At 40.9% G+C, this 16,555-nt stretch overlaps 1 protein-coding gene across 5 annotated transcripts in view; it reads left to right on the top strand.

The window, feature by feature from the left end:
* The window catches only part of fras1 (Fraser extracellular matrix complex subunit 1), a 594,524-nt gene that overhangs the window by 410,015 nt on the left and 167,954 nt on the right, over positions 1-16,555 (top strand). For all 5 annotated transcript variants that reach the window (XM_063043539.1, XM_063043540.1, XM_063043536.1 and 2 more), the window contains 3 exons: positions 10,565-10,687; positions 12,166-12,280; positions 16,384-16,521. In XM_063043539.1, coding sequence (XP_062899609.1) covers positions 10,565-10,687; positions 12,166-12,280; positions 16,384-16,521 — 376 coding nt within the window. The remainder of the gene's footprint in view (positions 1-10,564; positions 10,688-12,165; positions 12,281-16,383; positions 16,522-16,555) is intronic.

Raw genomic sequence — 16,555 nt, 5'->3', positions numbered from 1 at the left:
TGGTGTGCCACAGGGATCGGTGCTGTGTCCATTGTTATTTGTCATCTGTATCAATGATCTGGATGATAATGTGGTAACTTGGATCAGCAAATTTGCTGATGATTGGAGGTGTAGTGGACAGTGAGGAAGGTTTTCAAAGCTTGCAGAGGGATTTGGACCAGCTGGAAAAATGGGCTGAAAAATGGTTGATGGAGTTTAATACAAACAAGTGTGAGGTATTGCACTTTGGAAGGACAAACCAAGGTAGATAAATGGGAAGGTACTGAGGAGTGCAGTGGAACAGAGGGATCTGCGAATACAGATACAAAATTCCCTAAAAGTGGCGTCACAGGTCGATAGGGTCGTAAAGAGAGCTTTTGGTACACTGGCCTTTATAAATCAAAGTATTGAGTATAAGAGTTGGAATGTTATGTTATCGTATAAGGCATTGGTAAGGCCGAATTTGGAATATTGTGTGCAGTTTTGGTCACCAAGTTACAGGAAGGATATTAATAAGGTTGAAAGAGTGCAGAGAAGGTTTACAAGAATGTTGCTGGGACTTGAGAAATTGAGTTACAGAGAAAGGTTGAATAGGTTAGGACTTTATTCCCTGGAGCGCAGAAGAATGAGGGAGATTTGATAGAGGTATATAAAATTATGATGGGTATAGATAGAGTGAAGGCAAGCAGGCTTTTTCCACTGAGGCAAGAGGAGAAAAAAACCAGAGGACATGGGTTAAGGGTGAAGGGGGATAAGTTTAAAGGGTACATTCGGGGGGCTTCTTCACACAGACAGTGGTGGGAGTGTGGAATGAGCTGCCAGATGAAGTTGTAAATGCGGCTCACTTTTAACTTTTAAGAAAAACTTGGACAGGTACATGGATGAGAGGTGTATGGAGGGATATGGTCCAGGTGCAGGTCAGTGGAATTAGGCAGAAAAATGGTTTGGCACAGCCAAGAAGGGCCAAAAGGCCTGTTTCTGTGCTGTAATGTTCTATGGTTCTGTAAAAATCATGAAACTACAGAGAACATTTGAAAATTATCCAGAAATGTTTTTTTTATGGTTGTTTCTCCTCTTTTATGGCCGCATTTCTGTGGCTGTTGCAATGCAAGTTATTTGGATAAAATCAATTAAGTTATTGATTAGTGGGAAGAAGACTGCTGTAAGTATTGAAACCTTGGTACATGTTACCCATACTATCCAACCAATCAACTTCCTTCTCAAGCTGCTGAATTCACTTGTAAAGATACTTGTATAAACCAAATCCATGTTATTCTTGAGAACCCAGGAAGCCGGTTTAGTGAAACCATTATCTACAAATCAAACTAGTTAACCAGCAATATGCTACCTTATAGAGCCCATATTGGGACTTAAACATGCTCATGCTTGTAATAGCAAAAAGCTGCATATACTGGAAATAAAAACCCAGAAAATCCCGGAAATGCACAGCAGGATAGGCAGTGATTGAGGAAATAAAAGCAGTTAACATTTCAGGTCCATGATCATTCATCAGATCTGGAAAGACAGAAAAAGAGTAAGTTTGCAGTGCCACAGGAATGGATCGATCTAAGAGAATATCTGTGATGCAACATAGCAGAATAGTTAAAAGCAGGATAATTCTTTATCGTCTGTGTAATGCATTATTAATAACGAGCTCTAGGACATACCCAGTCGATTAGGCTATACAGTAGAGAAAGAAAAATTGAGCCAAAATTAAAACATGAAGAAATGGTTAGTTCGGATGCAGATAGAAAGAAAGGATGAGCTATTGAATGTTGGAGAATTGGATATTGAGGCCAGAAGTGTGTAATATCCCCAGCAGAAGATAAGGGTTTTTTGGGACTTACAGGTCAGTATGGGAGTTTAAAGTTGTGGGGCTCAGGTTCACTCGTGTTGTCTGCAGTTTCTCTGCAATCAAGAAATCTGCTTCTAGTATTCCCCATGTGGTGCCACTGATGATGGTTCTCATTTATACTCAATTTTATTGCAAATTTGTTTGAGAAATTTTTGAAAAGACACATGGTGTACATCTAAATGGTTCAAATTTGTGTTACTCACCAGAGATGATGGATAAGTCTATAGGCTAAACTTAAGGCTGGAAGTCTATGAATTTTGTATGAGAATGATGCTGGAAATTAATTGATCTGTGGTGTGGTAAGTTTAAAAAAAATCATCGCAGATGAAGTAATAGATGAGAGTGGTGTATGTGTACATTCTCCTCGTGACCACATGTGTTTCCTCCAGGTGCTCCAGTTTCATCCCACAGTCCAAAGACGTACCAGTTGATAGGTTAATTGGTCCTTGTAAATTGTCCTGTGATTAGGCTAGGATCAAATTAAGGATTGCTGATCAGTGTAGCTCAAAGATCCGGAAGAGCCTATTCCATGCTGTATCTCAATAAATCAAATTAAGACCATAAGACCATAAGACCTAGGAGCAGAAGTCGGCCATTCGGCCCATCGAGTCTGCTCCGCCACTTTATCATGAGCTGATCCGTTCTCCCATCTCGTCCCACTCCCCCGCCTTCTCACCATAACCTTTGATGACCTGGCGACTCAGATACCTATCAATCTCTGCCTTAAATACACCCAATGACTTGGCCTCCACTGCTGCCCGTGGCAACAAATTCCATAGATTCACCACCCGCTGACTAAAAAAATTTCTTCGCATTTCTGTTCTGAATGGGCGCCCTTCAATCCTTAAGTCATGCCCTCTCGTACTAGACTCCCCCATCATGGGAAACAACTTTGCCACATCCACTCTGTCCATGCCTTTCAACATTCGAAATGTTTCTATGAGGTCTCCCCTCATTCTTCTAAACTCCAAGGAATACAGTCCAAGAGTGGACAAACGTTCCACATATGTTAACCCTCTCATTCCTGGAATCATTCTAGTGAAACTTCTCCATACCCTCTCCAATGTTAGCACATCCTTTCTTAAATAAGGAGACCAGAATTGCCCACAGTACTCCAAGTGAGGTCTCACCAGTGCCTTATAGAGCCTCAACATCACATATCTGCTTCTATACTGTATTCCTCTGGAAATGAATGCCAACATTGCATTCGCCTTCTTCACTACTGACTCAACCTGGAGGTTAACTTTAAGGGTATCCTGTATGAGGACTCCCAAGTCCCGTTGCATCTCAGAACTTGAAATTCTTTCCCCATTTAAATAATAGTCTGCCCATTTATTTTTTCTACCAAAGTGCATAACCATACACTTTCCAACATTGTACTTAATTTGCCACTTCTCTGCTCATTCTTCCAATCTATCCAAGTCTCTCTGCAGACTCTCTGTTTCCTCAGCACTACCGGCCCCTCCACCTATCTTCGTATCGTCAGCAAACTTAGCCACAAAGCCATCAATTCCATAATCCAAATCGTTGATGTACAATGTAAAAAGAAGCGGCCCCAACACTGATCCCTGTGAAACACCACTGGTAACCGGTAGCCAACCAGAATAGGATCCCTTTATTCCCACTCTCTGTTTCCTGCCAATCAGCCAACGCTCTATCCACGTATGTAATTTTCCCGTAATTCCATGGGCTCTTATCTTGTTAAGTAGCCTCATGTGTGGCACCTTGTCAAAGGCCTTCTGAAAATCCAAATATACAACATCCGCTGCATTACCGTTGTCTAGCCTACTGGTAATTTCCTCAAAAAATTGTAATAGGTTTGTCAGGCAGGATTTTCCTTTAAGGAATCCATGCTGAGTTCTGCCTATCTTGTCATATGCCTCCAGGTACTCTGTAACCTCATCCTTGACAATCGACTCCAACAACTTCCCAACCACCGATGTCAAGCTAACAGTCTATAATTTCCTTTTTGCTTCCTTGCCCCCTTCTTAAATAGCAGAGTGACATTTGCAATCTTCCAGTCCTCCGGAACCATGCCAGAATCTATCGACTTTTGAAAGATCATCGCTAATGCCTCTGCAATCTCCACAGCTACTTCCTTCAGAATACGAGGGAGCATTCCATCTGGTCCAGGAGATTTATCGACCTTTAGAATATTCAGCTTCCTGAGTACTTTCTCTGTCATAATTGTGACTGCGCACACTTCTCTTCCCTGCCACCCTTGAGTATCCGGTACACTGCTGATGTCTTCCTCAGTGAAGACTGATGCAAAATACTTGTTCAGTTCCTCTGCCAGTTCCTTATCTCCCATTACAATTTCTCCAGCATCATTTTCTATTGGTCCTATATCTACTCTCACCTGTCTTTTACTCTTTATATACTTGAAAAAGCTTTTAGTATCCTCTTTGATATTATTTGCTAGCTTCCTTTCATAGTTAATCTTTTCCCTCTTAATGACCTTCTTGGTTTCCTTTTGTAAGGTTTTAAAAACTTCCCAATCCTTTGTCTTCCCACTAATTTTTGCTTCCTTGTATGCCCTCTTCTTTGCTTTAACTTTGGCTTTGACTTCTCTTGTCAACCACGGTTGCATCCTTTTTCCGCTCGAAAATTTCTTCTTTTTGGGAATATACCTGTCTTGCACCTTCCTCATTTCTCGCATAAACTCCAGCCACTGCTGCTCTGCTGTCTTTCCCGCCAGTGTCCCTTTCCAATCAACTTTGGCCAGTTCCTCTCTCATGCCACTGTAATTTCCTTTACTCCACTGAAATACCGACACATCAGATTTCGGCTTCTCTTTTTCAAATTTCACAGTGAACTCAATCATGTTATGATCCCTGCCTCCTAAGGGTTCCTTCACCTCAACCTCTCTAACCACCTCCGGTTCATTACACAATACCCAGTCCAGTACAGCCGGTCCCCTAGTGGGCTCAACAACAAGCTGTTCTAAAAAGCCATCTCGCAGACGTTCTACAAATTCTCTCTCTTGAGATCCAGTGCCGACCTGATTTTCCCAATCCACTCGCATGTTAAAATCCCCCACAATTATCATAACACTACCCTTCTGACAAGCCTTTTCTATTTCCAGTTGTAATTTGTAGTCCACATCCCTGCAGCTGTTTGGAGGCCTATAAATAACTGCCATCAAGTTCCTTTCACCCCTGCTATTTCTTAGCTCAACCCGTAAAGATTCTGCACCTTCCGATCCTATATCACCTCTTTCTAATGATTTAATATCATTTCTTACCAATAAAGCCACGCCTCCCCCTCTGCCTACCTTCCTATCCTTCCGATATACCGTGTATCCGTGGACGTTCAGCTCCCAGAGACATGCATCCTTTAGCCAGGTCTCAGTGATGGCCACAATATCATACCTGCCAATCTGTAGCTGTACGACAAGATCATCCACCTTATTCCTTATGCTGCGTGCATTTAAGTACAACACCTTAAGACCAGTATTTGATACTTTTCACTTTGATTTCACTGCAACTTTATTGCACTGCAGCTCATCCCAATGGCTACAAATTTGCCCCATCACCTGCCGGTCTTTCCTGACATCATTACTGCTCACTATCTTAGATTTATTTCTGTTTTCCCCTTCCTCTGCTCTGTCATTCCGGTTCCCATCTCCCTGCCAAATTAGTTTAAACCCTCCCTAACACCTCTATTAAACTTTCCTGCCAGGATATTGGTCCCCTTCGGGTTCAGGTGTAACCTGTCCTTTTTGAACAGGTCATTCTTCCCCCAGAAGAGATCCCAATTATCCGAGAATCTGAAGCCCTGCCCCCTCAGCCACGCATTCATCTGTCTGATCCTACTATTCTTCCCCTTGCTAGCACGTGGCACAGGTAGCAATCCCAAGATTACTACCCTGGAGGTCCCGCTTCTCAGCTTCCTTCCTAAGTCCTGGAAATCTCTCTTCAGGACCTCCTCCTTTGTCCTATCTATGTCATTGGTACCAACATGTACCAAGACAACTGGGTGCTCACCCTCCCCCTTTAGAATATTCAGGACCCGATCCGAGACATCCCGTACCCTGGCACCTGGGAGGCAACACACCATGCGGGTATCTCTATCAGGCTCACAGAATTTCCTGTCCGTTTCCTGACTATGGAATCCCCTACGACTACCGCATTTCCCTTCTCCCTCCTTCTCTCCTGCACAACAGCGCCAGGCTCAGTGCCAGAGACCCGGTCACCATGGGCGTCCCCCGTCAGGTCATCCCCCTCAACAGCATCGAGAAAAATATATTTGTTGCTGAGGGGGACAGCCACAGGTGTGCTCTCCACTATCCGGGCATTTACCTTCCCTCTCCTGACAGTCACCCAGTTTTCTGACCCCTGTAGCCTAGGGATGACTACCTCCCTGTAGCTCCTGTCTATCACCTCTTCACTTTCCCTAATAAGCAGTAGGTCGTCAAGCTGCAGCTCCAGATCCCTAACACAGTCTCTGAGGAGCTGCATCTCGGTGCACCTGGCGCAGATGTGGCCATCAGGGAGGCTGGAGGTCTCCCAGGATTCCCATATCTGACACCCCGAACAAAGCACTAACCCTGCAGGCATGCTATCTAATTCTACAGGAATGAAACAGAAAAAATAAGTCTACTCACTCACTTACCTCGCCATCAGACAAACTTTTTAAACCGTTAGCTATGAGAGCCCTGCTGTTCCTGTCTGTCCGGGCCGATTCGCGAAAGGGGTGGTGCGGGGAGAAAAATACAGAGTTGACGCTTCGCTCTCATCTCTTCCTGTTTACCGCCGAAGGCCATTGAAGCCAAAGCCCTACGGTCTGCTCCCACTCACTAATAAATTAAATAAAGTTATTCCTGAAAGTGGATATGTTTACCTATTGTTACATGTTATTAAATAAGCGACAATAATAAGATCTATAAATTACTTTCCTGCAAAACAAATGTGCTACACAGTTCAAAATACCTAAACACAGAGTACAGTAACTTTGTGTACATTTCAAGGCATCTTGGTATTTGCTGGAATACTTGACTCCTGATGTTTTTAGTATGATTGTTTGCCATTAAAATGACACTATAAACAGAGCAATTTGCAAAACTCATCTGTGGCAGGATTTTCAATCTCTTAGATCAGCAAACCAGAAGTTCCCTGTTACATTCTGATTTTCCTGACACTATTTCCTCTAAAGTCATTAAGGAGCTGTAAATCAAAACTTGACAGTATGGGGTTCTGTAACCACCATCTCTCTCAGGTGCAGTTTCACACATCATCCAGGAATACTTCTTTACATGATGGTGAGATTCATGGTCACTCTTCAATCATTGGCTTCAGGTTGCTACTGGTCTCCATCGCTTCTCAAAATTTATTGCCCACTACTGCCTTTGAAATACCACTCAAGCTCTAAATAAGGGGGGGTGATTAGGAGATTTTATCTATGACTCATTCTGTTCACGGTAGCAAAAAAGCAGACACAACTGTTTCCCCTAGAATGTATTCATGAAGGGTGTTTGTGATTCCTATGAATAAAGAATGTGCCCTCCTGTGGACACTGTTCTTCACCAACCTGTCCAGATTCCTCATCCCCTGGAAGCACTCCCTCAATCCCCTCCTATCGTTCAACAGCTGCAGTGCCCTCCAGCTGGAAGCCTGATTGTTGTTTGTCTCTTTAAGAGTTGCCTGAGAGAAGTTGTGAGAACTTGGGTCAGCAGCCGAACAGCAGTGGTCAGCCTGCTGTATCTGAGTTTTTCATTACACAGGGAAACATAATAATAGTTATGTGAACTTTGCCGCTGAAGATTTCTATCTCTATGTGACTTTTATAAACAGCGGTAGTGTGAGCAATAATTCTGTTTTAATACCATCAAAACATATTAACGCAATTTCTAGCCCTAATTCTTGGCATGGCAGTGTAGTGGTTAACACAATGCTTTACAGTGCAGGTGATCCGGGTTCAATTCCTGCCGCTTCCTGTCAGGAGTTTGTCCGTTCTGCCCTTTAACGCGTGGGTTTCCTCCGGTTGTTCTGGTTTCCTCCCACAGTCCAAAGATGTACTGGTTGGTAGTTAGTTGGTCATTGTAAATTGACCCATGATTAGGCTGGGATTACGGGGAATAGCTGGGCAGTGTGGATCAGAGGGCTGGTAGGTCCTATTTTGTGCTGTATCTCAATAAAATAAAAAACAAAAATAAAGTAAAATGCAAACTACCCAGCACAGAACAACTTAATTTAATTGAAAGTGAAGCGAAGGACCATTTGGCTCAATTCTTGGAGTGTGCAGTAATTTTGTTATTTGACATGAAATTATCCTGCAATCCGATCTCCTTGGTAAGTGATTGATAGGATGTTAAGTTCAAGCTGTATAAGATATTGGCAGTAGGCATGGTTCAGCATGGACTGGATGGGCTGAATGGCCTGTTTCTGTGCTGTACTTTTTTATGACTCTATGATTTTATGGAAGGCGTTCATACTTTGGACCAGAGACTTCACCTGAGTCCCTGTGATTATTTACCGTCAAGTATGATGACTTCAGCTGTTTGGGCCATGATGGGGAACGTAGGAATACCAGTCTGAAAGTATCTGACTCTCTGAGAATGATTATCTGAAGAATCTTTATTTTTAGGTCAGGCGTTAGGACAGGATTTTATTTTGTTGCAAGCGACATTCACACCAAATTTAATTTGGCAACCAAATGCTAAACCATTGCAGGGGATTTAAAGGGGTTACTTGTATCGTCGTGACTGAAGTGATCATGCTTTGAGATGATGGCTTGTTTTACAGAATCGTATGCCCTGTTGTGATCAATTATCTGTTTGGTGTTTGATTCTGTGAAAGTATTTTGGTATGTGGAAATGGTTTTAAACTGTACAAATACTTCACCTCTGAAGCAAAAGACAAACTGCTGGAAGAGCTCCGAAGATTTGTAGAGGGAAGGGGATGGTCAGTGTTTCAGGTCAAGATCTTTCATCAGGATTGTGAGTGTAGTGGAGAAATAGCCAATATATAGAAGTGAAAGGGAAGGGCGTGACAGAGGCTGGTAAGTGATTGATGGAAGCAGATGAGAAGGGAGATGGGGTGGTGGGCAAATGAAGTTGGGTATGTGGGGAGGAGTATTAGAGGCTAGTACGTGATAGTGGAAACAAGTAAGGGAAAAGGGTATTCCATACTGTCATGTTCCTTTCCTGCTCCCACCAGTCCACCCAAGGTCTTTCGCTTTGTTCTCCTTTCCTTCCCTTCTCCCAAGACTCATTATCTTCCCCCTCTTGGTTCCATCTGCCTGCATACCTCTCCACTCGTGCTTTTTCTACCTTGCCTCACTTTTCTGTTCCCTTCCCAACCTAGTTCCATCTGCCTGCATACCTCCCTTATCTGCATCCACTTGTGTAGGAAACATCAAAATATGTTCCATTAAGCATATTGAATGCAACTTGTGAGTACAAAGCAACATGAATACATTTTAAAAGCAACTTTCGTCTTGATGACATCATAGGCACTATATAAACTTATTCATTCATCTACTACATAAGAACTTTAATTATCTCTCGTCTAGTTTTCTTGAAATTCTAGTGATTTGCCATTCTGGTCATCTGGTCCTGTTCCCATGTCTTTTCAACTCACCAGAGGCCCTGCTCCTTCACTCCCTTTAAATCCACAACGGCCCTATTGCTGCACTGACTCTATACTCACTAGGAATCCATTATCCATACTACCTTTGAATTCACCAGGGATCATGTATTAATAGGAGTAATATCCATTCTTGGAAAATCTACTTCTTCTACACCATCAATGTCCTGTAGGTTCTGGACTAACAGTGTTTAACCTATTAGAATTGCAGACCAGGATCCATTTTTCTGCCGCTATGCCTTTTCAGTCCACTCTCCTGTGAGCCGTGGATCACAGCCACGTTCTGGCAATGTCACTGCAAGCTTGTTTTGCAGCAGGCCAAAGACTGTGGCAATGTACAAAAAAGGTGGTAGAGCATAGCAAGGAGCCGCTGGCTCATACTTGTTCAGAATATTAAGACTGGATTCTCAGATGCTCACCAATGAAGATTGCAGTCACATTTTCTCTAACATTTTAACATTCTTGCAGCTTTGTTCACAGCATACACAAAGAAACCATCTGGGACATTTTGATATTCTTTTGGATGAATACAAGCTGAATTCCTTTTTGCAAATATTATTTCAATTCCTTTATATAAGCACAAAAAAGTTCAAAGTAAATTTATTATCAGAGTACATACCTGTCATTACATACATGAGATTCTTTTTTCTGTGGGCATACTCAGCAAAACTATAGAGTAGTAACTATAATCAGGATCAACGAGAGAACAAGAGCATAGAAGACAACAAGCTATGCAAATGAAAATATAAATCAATTGCAATAAATAATGAGAGTATGAAATAATAAGACAAAGAGTCCTGAAAGTGAGATCATTGGTTGTTAGAACTTCTCAGTAGATGAGTGAAGTTATCTTCTTTTGTTCAAGAGCGTAATGGTTGAGGGATAGTAACTGTTCTTGAACCTGGTGGTGCGAGTCCTTAGGTTCCTGTACCTTTTACCTGATGGCAGCAGGGAGAAAAGAACATGGTCTGGGTGGTGAGGGTCTTTGATGATGGATGCTGCTTTCCTACAACAGCATTTCATGTAGATGTGCTCAATGGTTGGGAGGGCTTTGCCCATGATATACTGGGCTGAATCCACTACCTTTTATGTAGAATAATATAATTTGTTGAAAGAATCACCCACTAATTTTTGTTAATTGCAGGTATCAGACAATACTGGGTCCTACAATGGAGACGAAAGCCATATATTTAAAATTGGAATTTTGCAGGAAAACAAGGATGCTCCACAGCTCGCTCCAGGAATTATTACCCCACTACAGATCACCGTAAGAACTACTTGGTTGTTCCCCACTATGTCTGCTTGAGTTAAGTTTAGAAAATTTGCTGCAGGAGGTTTTCATCAAGACAAAGTGAATAACCCCATTTACTGTGGGAAACAATCTATGGGGAAAAAGTGGAGTTCAGGAAATTCAAGAGCTCCAGCGCCAGAATCTGTTGTGTAATTTTCAGCTCTGCCACGTAGGCAGAAAGTTGACAAATCCCCAGTTTAATAAACAGCAATTAAGCAGTTTCTGGAGAAGACTGGTGGCCTGCTCAGTTTGAAAATGACCTTGATGCTCTTTAATAATTGCTACAGAATGTAAGCTCTAAATTTGAACAAAAAATTAGGTTTTCTGAAATGCACTTTTAATGGCCTTATGATATTTCTTCCTTACAGAATGAAAGTAATGTCTGTGGGTCACTGGCCCAATTTAGTTATAGTTACAGACATGTTCAGATTCCAGTGCATTTTGGGATATAATCTGCTATCAAGTTTTTAATTGTAGCGTCAGTTATACCTATTTTGTTTTTGGATATTAACCACTGCAATGTAAGCCTCATATGTGATAAAAAAATTATATGCAGTGTATTCCTGTTAATTGGGACACATCAGGAACTAGTACATTTTGGCAAAATTAGGCAATTGCCCAAATTAATCAAAGTTTCATGGAAATAGTTAAAATGTATTTTTAAAAAAAGGAAAACTACTACTTAACTGAGTAACAAATTGTGTATTTAAATGAAATACCAAACATATTAGAACATTCCAAAACTACGACAGTGCTTACAGTGCTACAAATCTGTATTAGTTCCTAATAGTTTTTGACGGAGGAATTCATCTACTGTATGCCGCTGTGTTCTTTTGATTGACTGTAAAAGAACAAAAGTAGTACAGACACCTAGTGCAGATAATAGACTACCGTCATACAATGCTTTCGATGATTATATCTTCCAAATCTTCATTGTAACATTCGCTATGATTGTCAATATCATAAAATTCTTTGTAGTTCCTAACTTGAAGTAGGGAAACTGCTTCATTTTTAATCATGGCCATTTCTGGTATCTCTAAGGCTGAGTGCTTGAAACCGCAGTGAGCAAAACAGTTCTGAATTGTCTTACTGCTTATTTCTTGCCATCTATCAGCGATAAAAATCACTGCTTTTTGAACACAAACACACAAATATCGCTGCTTAAAAACAGTTCACTGTAAACACGGTGTGGTGTCTTGTGGCCACACAAGTACATGAGACTGACTCTAGTTAGAAACTGTTTGGCAACAGTCTTCTGTCCCAAATAAGTGGTATGGCGTTCCAAATAAACGAGGGGAATCCTGGATATTTTCTCAGTTTTTGTTCTTTAAGAGTTATCCCGGATAAGCACCTGCCCTGATTAACTAATAGCCATATTAACTGGAATTTACTGTATGGAGAGAACATTTATATTGTGAAATATGTTTGCTTGACAAGCACTTCTGTTTTCTTAGGCACTTGAAGACAGAGTTACAATAATCCAGACTACACAATTATCCTTTGTAGACAAAGACACACCAAGCCAGGATCTAATCTATAATATCACTGTTCCACTGCTCCCAGATCACGGCAAGTATTAATAATGTGCCCGATGTGGAAATATTTCCTGTTTATTTTTATAAATGAATGTACAGGTTGGAGCATAGTATACACATATAAAATCTTTGTTGCTTCTGTTGTTTGTGGTTGGTAATTTGTTAAATGTGATGGTAAAAGATGAAGACGGAGACAGCCCACTGATGATGTCTCCTCACCTGGTGGCAGAATGCTTGCAAGTAAATTGCCATGATTGGAGAACAACTCAATCCAAACAAAGACAGAAGCGTTTGTTTTTATGTAACAAAATGTCAAAAGATCCACCCAAACATCTGTGCTCCCTTCACATCTTCTAATTGAATCAATGCCCAGCGCTCTTTTTTCTTTTTTCTTCTTTTTTTTTTGCTCTTTCTTTGTAGGTTGTAAAGAGAGTTTAAAAATCAATTACTTGGGAGTACAGCTCAGTGGCCACTTCCCATAGGATTAGCGAGTGTGTGCTACCTTTAGCATAGTCCCATATGTATATAACACCGGCTGGGAGACAATAGCAGCACCAGATAAGGTTGAAGCAGTATTTCCATTCTGTTTCCTGGTTTCCCATGCAGAATGCATCAGGGCTAGAGGAGGCTGGTTCTTTACATCACATGGAAATTCACTCCTTAAAGATCAGTCACATGATATGGAATGGAGTTGTAAACTAGAGTAAGTAGAAGCTACCTGAATGATCCCAATGAACCAGTCCAGCCTCATAACAGTCAAAATGTATTCATAGCCTTTCTTTAATTGCTTGATTTACTACTCTAAAGTAATATGAGCAAACTTAAAAAAAAATGCTGAACCCTCACTGGTTCCAAATATATTACCCCAGAAACTAAAGTGAACAAGCAATGAAGGCAGTCAGAGTGTTAAAAGGACAACTGCTTCATTTTTGCTCAACTCAAATTTTTATCTCTTTCTCCACCCTTTGGTTAACATGTCTCATTTTCCTTTGAATACCTTCTCCAGAAGTAAAATATGGCAGATGCTTCAGATACTGGAAGCGTAAGATTTAAAAAAAAGTCGGGATATACTCAGCAGGTCAAGCAGCATTCGGAGAGAGAGAAATTGTGAATGTTTTAGTAGGGGAACCTGAAGCTGACAGCAATGTCTGGAGTCCATTCAGGCACACCTGAACTTGAAAAATCATCCCTTCAGCTCTTTAAGTCGACACTGAGCATCAAGCATCCATTTGCACTGGGCATTCTCCTTACAGTGATTGAAAGAAAGACAGATGCAGTGTTAGCATTCAAATTGAGATGACTAGAATGTAATGCTGAGGCCCTTTATCTAACAAAGGATGTGCTGCCATTGGAGAGGGTCTAGGGAGGGTTGAAGAAAATATGATCCTGGGAATGAAAGGATTAATATAGGAGGAGTGTTGGATAGTTCTCAGCCTGTGTTCACTGGAGTTTAGAAAAATGAGAGGGGATCTCATTGAAACCTATTGAGTATTGAAACACCTAAATGGTGTCGATATAGAGAGCATGTCTCCAGTAGTAGGGCAACAGGGGGCACAATCTCTGAACAGAAGGACATCCCTTTAGAACAGAGATTTGGAGGAATTTCTATGTCCAGAGGGTGGTGAATCTGTGCGCTTCATTGCCGTGTATGATTCTGGAGGCAAAATCATTGATTATATTTAAGGCAGTGCTTGATAGGTTCTTCATTAGCAAGGTCATCGAGGTTTACGGAGGGAAGGCAAGAGAATGGGGTTGAGAGGGATAGTAAGTCAGCCATGATGGAATGGCAGAGCAGACTTGATGGGCTAAATGGCCTCATTCTCCTCCTATGTCTTATGCAGTCTCTTCCCGCCTAACCTTCAGAAATGAACTGATAAGAAATTGAACTAATCAAAAACTATTTTCAGTTGTATAAACAGTCCAAAAACATTGGACTTTGATGCATGAAGTGAATCAGTGAATTTTAATTGTGTACAGTGCCATAGCTACTGGTAGCAGACTCACTAGCTCTAAAACATTAATTTTATAGTCCACATTTGATATTCCTGTAAAAGAATATTTCATATTTTACTGCCCAACAAATTTGATCGTGTAGAGCACTATAAATATTGGTTATGTGTTTGAAGGCTATATTAAAGACCTCAAAAGCCTAGGAAGCTGCTGAATTTCCCTTATCTCTTTCTCCACATCCCTGAGAATAGAGCTGGATCAGGGAATTGTTAAGAGGAAAAGATCCACCTTTTTGAGCTTTGTTTACTTGCGTGTAATAGCTTAAGCTCTGCTTGAGGAATAAGGAATTGGGATAGGGATGTGTAGGAGAATCAGGATGAAGCATCTAAATCTGGGGAGAGTGGTTGAAAATATTGAGATTGGTTAACGTCTGAGTACAGCAGGTAAATCAAAGATGCCAACTGAATAAAGGTCCAAATGTCAAGACTGATATCTGCTCAGCCTTTAAAATACACTGCTGCAAAGCAAATAATGCTGTTACATTTTTTTCTGACAATTCACAATGGCAGCTGCACTGTAAAATGCTGTCATTTAATTTCCCTTGCAACAGTCCAAATAAGTGTTGCATGTGAAATGATGTTCTCAGGTACATGTATGACACAAGACTGTACAAGTGCAATTCACAATCAAAAGCATACAGTGGAATCTCCAGGGCACTATTTGATGTGGAGTGCAGAAGATTGAGGGTTTACTGTATTCAAACATATAAGATCCTATGGGGCCTAATAAGGTCAATGTTGAGATGCTTTCACTAGTGGGAGATTTATGACTAAGGGGACAAAGTTACTAAATAAGGGTGCAATCATTTAAAACTAAGGCACACAGAAATTTCTTCTCTCAGAGATTATTGAATCTCTGGAATGCTTTGTCAGTAAGGATAGTCAAAGCCAAATCATTAGAAATATTTAAACTGGAGATGGGACAAATATTTAAAGGTCAGAATTGAAGGTAATAGTGAACTGGTGAGTTTCCAAGATCAAACTGAATGGCAGGGCAGGCTGGATATACCCCTTCTCCATTATTATAATGTTCTTGTGTGGAGGTCTTTCTAAACCTAGGAAAGGAAATCTTCATACACCATTTGAAAAACAAATGGCTATACCCATTCATATTTTTAGGTAATTGAACTGAAGATAATTATTTCTTTAGAAAATATGAAATTATGATATTTGTAGTTTTGCATACTATCCTTGTAAGGCACAGCTTTTTATTTATGCTATTTAACATGTATTGTTAAAATTGTGCTGCTTAATTTATTTCAATAATTCAATCTAAGTCTCATGTTCATCATCATGAGCTTTATGTGCTGTGTCATATAGATGTGGGTGATCGTGGCCTTACCAGGGCCAGGTTGTTCTTGGCAACTTTTTCTACAGAAGTAGTTTGCCATGTTCAGAAAGTGAAATGAAGAAGAAGAGCATAAGACTAAGAGGGAAATTTGACAGAATGTTTGAAAGGTCTCCAATATTTAAAATTTAATAAGCGGACTTCACATTTGTAACAAGAACATAAAGTTAAGGACAAGAGAAATTGTCAGGCAGCACAATGAGCTGTAAAATTTTCACTTGTACCTGAATGGACCCTTTTATTGGTACATTTCGTGCTTGTCCAGTGGGCCAGTACCATAACTTCTCTCCCTTCACGTAGTGGTGCCGTAAAGCTTTATAGAGAAGCAGTGCACATCGGGTAAGGGCGTTCCAAACTCTGCATTTTAATGCACGTTTGCAGGTGTCAGAAGTTACTCACAGGTTATTCTTTGCTGTTGATGAATACCACTAGTCTCACTGTTATTTTTTTCTACAAAACTCAGACCTATAATGTACCAGGTGGCACAGCACTTTACAGTACAGGCGACCCGGGTTCAATTCCGGCTGCTGCCTGTGACCATGTGGGTTTTCTGCCACAGTCCAAAGATGTACCAGTCGGTAGGTTAATTGGTCGTTGTAATTTAAGACTACCTGTCAGTGGGCTAGGGTTAAATCAAGATTGCTGGACGGAGTGCTTCAGGGCTGGAAGGGTCTATGCCGAGCCAAATCTCAATAAATAAATAAATATATAAACATGCTATTTTGTAAATAGTAGAATGCTTTGTTTCATTGTTCTATAAACTGTACTACTTTAATTTAGGTACACTTGAACGCTCTGACAAACCTTTCTTCCCAGTCACATCATTCACTCAGGCTGACATTGACAGTGGGAGGATTCTGTACCGACCTCCAGCTGCATCTTTCCATGTGCAAGGCTTCTTCAAATTCTCCTTCACTGGTAAGAAACATGGTGCAAAAAAATGTTCAAATTA

The sequence above is a fragment of the Mobula hypostoma genome, chromosome 3 (assembly GCF_963921235.1).
Source record: "Mobula hypostoma chromosome 3, sMobHyp1.1, whole genome shotgun sequence".
Taxonomy (NCBI): domain Eukaryota; kingdom Metazoa; phylum Chordata; class Chondrichthyes; order Myliobatiformes; family Myliobatidae; genus Mobula; species Mobula hypostoma.
Note: the sequence above shows the minus strand (reverse complement) of the source record. Positions and strands in the feature narration are given on the sequence as shown.